Source organism: Phoenix dactylifera, chromosome 6, assembly GCF_009389715.1.
Source record: "Phoenix dactylifera cultivar Barhee BC4 chromosome 6, palm_55x_up_171113_PBpolish2nd_filt_p, whole genome shotgun sequence".
Classification (NCBI taxonomy): Eukaryota; Viridiplantae; Streptophyta; class Magnoliopsida; order Arecales; family Arecaceae; genus Phoenix; species Phoenix dactylifera.
This window is the reverse complement of record NC_052397.1, coordinates 9,927,661-9,933,660: the sequence shown is the minus strand read 5'-3', so window position 1 is coordinate 9,933,660 and position 6,000 is coordinate 9,927,661. Positions and strand designations below refer to the sequence as shown.

Below are 6,000 nucleotides of genomic sequence, written 5' to 3'. Positions count from 1 at the left end.
CCAAACTTGATGTCAGTCTAAGAAATGTTTAAATCTAATGTAATAACATGAAAGAATAAGATTGGGAGATTATCTATTGCCATTATTAGATGTTATTTAATAGATTAAAAAACTTATGTATTGTTGGAGTCTCGTGCAACTTATATTTGGACCATATTCGAAATTTGTCAAATTTTCTGAACAAGTTTAGTCGGGTCCTGATTGATTTGCAATGCTAAGGTAGAGGCATTTAATTTGCGGATCCAAAAATAGACGAAGGCCAATTAAAATAGCAGGCGGCTCGGAGCTTCTGAATATGAAACCATCCGCAGCCGCACCTACCATCACGTGTTCTGTCTCATGTATCTCAGCCGTGCAAGCCATAAATCCCTCCAGCAATGGGAAGTTATCCCCTCGAGTATTTCTCTCTGCGCTCAGCTCGCCTCTGTGGAAGGGGGTTCGCGCAAAGCTACCATTGGATCATCTATTGCACGGCTCTTACAACGGTGATTCGCGCAAAGGATGTTATCTAAAAGCTTAAACTGGTGGCCCAGGCCCCAAGGCTGCGGAGAGACTTGACCCTTAAATGCCTCCGCGGGACAGCGTAACGCGCTACCGGAACCCGTTTCCACAGCCTTGGACGTCTTTCTAACGCCAGTCATTTCCACCACCACTTTTCTTCCCTGGATCGCCTCCCCCCAAACCGTAGTCCACTTTCTTCTTCGCAAAGCGGACTCTCTCTCTCTCTCTCTCTCTCTCTCTCTCTCTATTTTCGTCCCATTTTCCATGCCCTCCGAGCCTCGGATCGGCGTCTCCTCACCTCTTCTCAGATCGTAGCTTCGCTCTCGGTGCCGTGCGGAGTCAGGGATCGCGTCTTATTTGGAGAAAGGAACATCGATTGCCTAGGGTTTTCTTTGAATCAAGGGTTTCGGATCTGATCCGGCCGCGCTATGCTGTCGAATCACATACAGAACGGGATCGAGACGGCGAGGCTCGTCTGGTCCCGGCTGCCGAACTCCGAGGAGGCGGAGGCGGAGGAAGAGGAGTTTGCGAGGAGGAGCAATGGCGGCGCAGGGGTGGAGAGCCTTGATTACGAGGTGATCGAGAATTATGCCTACAGGGAGCAGCAGGTTGAGAAATTTAGGGTTTCTTCTTGAGTAAAATTTGTTTCTTAGATCAAATGTGAGATCTTTGTTGATTCTGACTTTTGTAATTATTTCTCTTGCTTTGAGATCTTGCAGGCGCAGAGAGGAAAGTTGTGGCTTTGGTATTATGTATGTCTTAAATGGTTGTTTGCGTTACTTATTGGAATTGGTAAGAGGAACTGATCATTTATATATAATTTATGTAATGCATGAGGTCGCTTGACTTGCTTTAGTAATTCAAATTTTGAGTGCCTGGTAACGGTATTTATGTGATTGGTGATTTTGTGATAATCTAGACTGGATTCTTTTAGCTCACCTTTTATGCTAATTGCAGTGCATGATATAAAAGCCAAAAGTTAAATGCACAAACTAAAGCCCACTAGAAGAGACATGTGAAATACCTAAACATATGTTTACAAGTTCAAGGAGATCAGCAAGCTGTTTAGTTGTGGAAAATTGCTTGCAAGATTTAGTGGACCACGTTGTTTAGTTGTAGAAAATTGCTTGCAAGATTTAGCGGACCACATGACACTTCATGGGTCGGTGAAGTGATCGACCAAGTCTAGGTCACACATGTAGCTACATTTATGATAGATTAGGCTTTGGCCAGATTAGATATTGGGTACCACTAAATTGTGCTTGTACTCAGAGCTCGCTAGCACCATTTAGTCTTGTTGACATTCCTTTTGGAGTTTTTTTTTTTTTTTTTTTAATAACTTTATGGATGTGTTTCTCCCCAATGATTTTGCTAGAAGTCATGAAATAGGAGCCTTATTTTACAGTTTGATTACTTTTTGTCCAGGATAATTTTGTTATGGATGGGTCGCTCAGCCAATTGTTCTTTTAGAAATTCTCGACGGCTGCAGTTCCGCAAAGTCTAAACACCTAATGACTATTTTTTTTTGTACAATAAGCTTGATTTAAATGGTTTTTCTTAGCAATAAACTTATACAAAAGCCAACTTGCATTATAAGTTGTAACGAGCTAGTTGCTATTCCATATGTTTCCCTGGATGACCTTAGAAATGCCAATGTTCTCCATCTTGGTTTATTTCTAGTCTTGAGTTTGATTTGTGCTTTTTTATCTCTCATTTTGTGACTTCATACATCTATTCCATATGTTTCCCTGTATGACCTTAGAAATGGCATTGTTCTCCATCTTGGTGTATTTCTAGTCTTGAGTTTGATTTGTGCTCTTTTATCTCTCATTTTATCACTTCATAGATTTTCAGTCTGGAGTTACAATTAACCATGAAGGGGCAAACATGTCGAAGCGATGTTTTATCTCGTTTGCTTTAGTGACTTATTCCTCATTTTTTTTATATTGTCTTATTGATACTAAGGCTCTGTTTACCAAAGCTTTTATATTGTCCACCCATATGTGGTTCTCCACGTAGGGCCCTATCGTGAACATATTGTTGAAGTTGGATGAGTTGAGAGATGTTCATTTTTTATCAAAATTCAGATTCCACATCTTGGTCGAAGCGCGTGATCAACAATCTTGCTTATATTCTTAATTCTTCTATCGCAATCTTGCAGATCACATTCTTGTTGCAACACTTCTTTGTGAGCACCTTGTCCAGTGTGACTGCTAGCCTATTCTAGAAGTGCCAAGCTATATGGTGTTGCCATCCTATAGTACAAAAATATTATGGAGAGGCTGGATCAGACCAAATGACAACTGGCATTCTTGGCAGTTAAGGAATGCGATTCTTCGTACTATTTACTAATTAGGCATAACTGTCACATGCATTCCAGAAATTGGAATTGGTGTTCGAAGCTCCATGAGTTGCAGATAACAAGGGTTTTATTGGCCTGAGATTTCGTTCTCAAATTCCGTTATTTTATTGCATGTCCGATCTACTCAAATTCCATATTAGGCCTCTGAATGTTGGACTTGGATTCACTGCCTATCAATAGAAGACTATATGTTTCTTCTCCTTGATGTGTTTGACTTTGTGATACTTAATGCCAGGAAACATCACGAGCAACATTTTGTAATAGTGATTGTGTGTTGTTTTATGACTCGAAGAAAAAGAACTTGTATCAGATTTGGGGTTGATTGTGTCTCACAAGGATTAGTCCTTCATTGTATGGTCTTGTGGTCCAGGATTGAGCGGCAATATGCATGACAAGCCATATTGTCCTTTAAGGGAGGTTGAGTTTAGAAATTAAGGGTCAATATCAGTTCATTTTAGTCAGCATCACTTGGATTGGATTGATGTAATGCAATATTAGCTGGTTTGAATTGGCATGAAATGGTACAAATTAGATCACCGAGTGCTTGCTCGGATGGTACTATCATCCCTTGCCACTTGAGCAAGAGTTCAGCAGTTTGATTCTGATTAGGGTCAGCCCTTTAGGGGGGGTGGGTATAATGGGTATAAGGTAGAAGGTGTGGATTAGCTTTCTTTATCTCAAAAAAGAAATGGCATAGAGCGCAATGGATCATATCTTTGTATTCTATTGGCATGTGTCAACCATGGCACAAATTAGTATGAATTGCATAAACTGATGCATGCGATGCAATGTTTTGTACAATGTTCATAACAAGCTTGTTACTTAATGGGCCATTGTTTTAAGAAGAAGTCACAACAATAGTTGTAGCTGCTATTATAACAATTTTGAACCTAAATTGCTAAGCTCTATGCCATTCAGCTTCATATAGCACCTGATATAGCAGGTGAAAAGCCACTATAGTGATTGCTACTCTATTGCTTTATATTGGGTGCCCATGTTTTAAATACCTGTACTAGATCTTATACTATTTTTTCTATTGGAACAGTCTGGAATATGGTATTGATACCGATGGTATGCATCGGTATGGTTAGGTATGGTACCATCATTATGCACCTACAAACTTAAAGTATGGTTACCGACATGGTCTGCCGAACCAGGCCGAACTGCCGGGTTCGAGCCATACCGAGCCGACTCGGTGCGAGACCGGGTTGGTTCGGCTGTGGGAGTTGGAACCGGTCTGAACCGGTTGGTTCCGAGCGGAATCGGTGCGAATCGGGACGGTTCGCACCGATTCGAACCTCCCGGTTCGCACCGATTCGAACCTCCCGGTTCGCACCGATTCGAACCAATTCTTATACTCTTAGCATTATAGTTATCATTATTAGATAATTGTTAACTATGATAGCTTTAGATGGTGATCAGATAGCCAGACAGAGAGGGGCACGAAGGGTAAGTAGGCAGTTGCTCAGCTTAGCAAAAAAAGAAAAAGAAAAGATAGTTGCAGCCCCGTTAGAAAGTGTGGAGGTGTTAATTCACTCAGATTTAGAGACCAGAAAGAGCAGCGATGATAATTCTGGTGGTCATGGATCTGTTGGCCAGGAAAGAGTGGAGGACATGAGACTACCATTTATGAGATACATCGTAGGGTGGTCTTTGATTCACCGGTGAGTTTCAGTTTATGCATGCTACATAGGATAGGAACCACGGTGCATGATCTGGTAGAAGCTGCGACGATATGATTGCATATAGGAAATAAGCTTCTGGAGGTCATTTAGAAGGACATGATGTAGCTCAGGATATGCTGAACCGGTATCGAAAGCCGTACCAGTCGGCAACTGGACTGGTTTAGCTCGTTCGGTACCGGGCCTGTATTGGGAGAGCCCAGCTGGAGCCGGAGAAAGAGAAGAGAAACAATGAGCGAGCGAGAGAGGGAGGAAGGAGAGACCGCGGACTCCTGCGGAGGGCCTCGGGGGCGGCGGAGGCCGCGGGGGCGTGGTGGAAGCCATAGGGGCGCGGCGAAGGCTGAGGCCACGGGGGCGCGGTGGAAGCCATGGGGGCGCAGCGATGGCTGAGGCCGCGGCCGTGTCCTCTGTTTCTTTCGAAACAGGGGATGCGGCCACAAAAATTTTTTTTTTTTTTAAGTGAAGTCTGTAGAGAGTTTGCTAACTTCACTTAAAAATTTTGAAATTAAAAAATTTGAAAATTTTTAAGTGAAGTCGGCAAATGATTTGCCGATTTCACTTAAAAATCTCCAAATTATTTCCGCGGGCCGCGGCCTCGGCCTCCGCAGGTGTCTGCGGCGGTTGCTTATCCCTCCCGCCCTGCTTGCTCGCTGTTTCTCCCTTTCTTTTCCGGCTTCGATGCATACCGATTTCCACGGTGGAACTGTACCGGTAGGCCACCGGACCGGTCCTGTAAGGGCTGAATCGGCCGATAACCTCACACATGGAGTAGGATCTATAAACGTATTAGGTTCTGAGTTGTATACTTAATCCTATTATCCGCAGTCACGGGCAATCTATGACCCATATAAATATGGATCTGAATATGGTGCGTCTGAGACATTGCTTTCCAGTAGCTACTACCCTATGTAGCCCGGAGCATTTTACTAGTTAGATTTTGCTGCCAGCATATTTGGATGGATTCTTCCACAGTCGTATTATCAACCAGAGGACACTTCTCAAAGCCAGAGCTTTAGTGAGAAGCATGATTTTTATGGGATGAGCGTACAGGATTACGACACAACTTGGTTAAAGGAGTGGGCCGATCTGTCTCTTGATTATGCTAATAATTCGGATATTTACAAGACGCATCGCCACTCGACGAGATTTTAGATATCAATATGTATATTATACTTTAAATATATGTAATTGATTGTATCATTTTATATTTTGTATTTCACTAATTGATTTTAGAATATTTTATATTGTTTCTTGTAGCATACAACATCTTACTAATCATTTTATGTTTTGCATCACTCTAAAACATCAAGAGACATTATTTAGGTTGTATCGGAATTATAGAAACATAAAAGAACATCAAGAGACATCAAATTATACTTAAAATTATCGAAAAGTTGAAACAAACTGATTACCAATAAATCAAACCTAAAAAACATTGAAAAAAATTGGCATGCC

At 42.0% G+C, this 6,000-nt stretch overlaps 1 protein-coding gene across 4 annotated transcripts in view; it reads left to right on the top strand.

The window, feature by feature from the left end:
• The first annotated feature begins 625 nt into the window (after positions 1 to 625).
• The window catches only part of LOC103715739 (chloride channel protein CLC-d), a 34,205-nt gene continuing 28,830 nt past the window's right edge, over positions 626 to 6,000 (top strand). For 3 of the 4 annotated variants that reach the window (XR_605426.3, XM_008803476.3, XM_008803477.3), the window contains exons 1-2: positions 627 to 1,109; positions 1,221 to 1,293. Coding sequence is in view for 3 of the 4 variants with exons in the window: in XM_008803476.3 (XP_008801698.1) it covers positions 930 to 1,109; positions 1,221 to 1,293 (253 nt within the window). In the remaining variant the exon portion in view is untranslated. Of the gene's footprint in view, positions 1,110 to 1,220; positions 1,294 to 6,000 lie in introns of all 4 variants that reach the window. The other variant, XM_039127372.1, reaches the window with a different exon arrangement.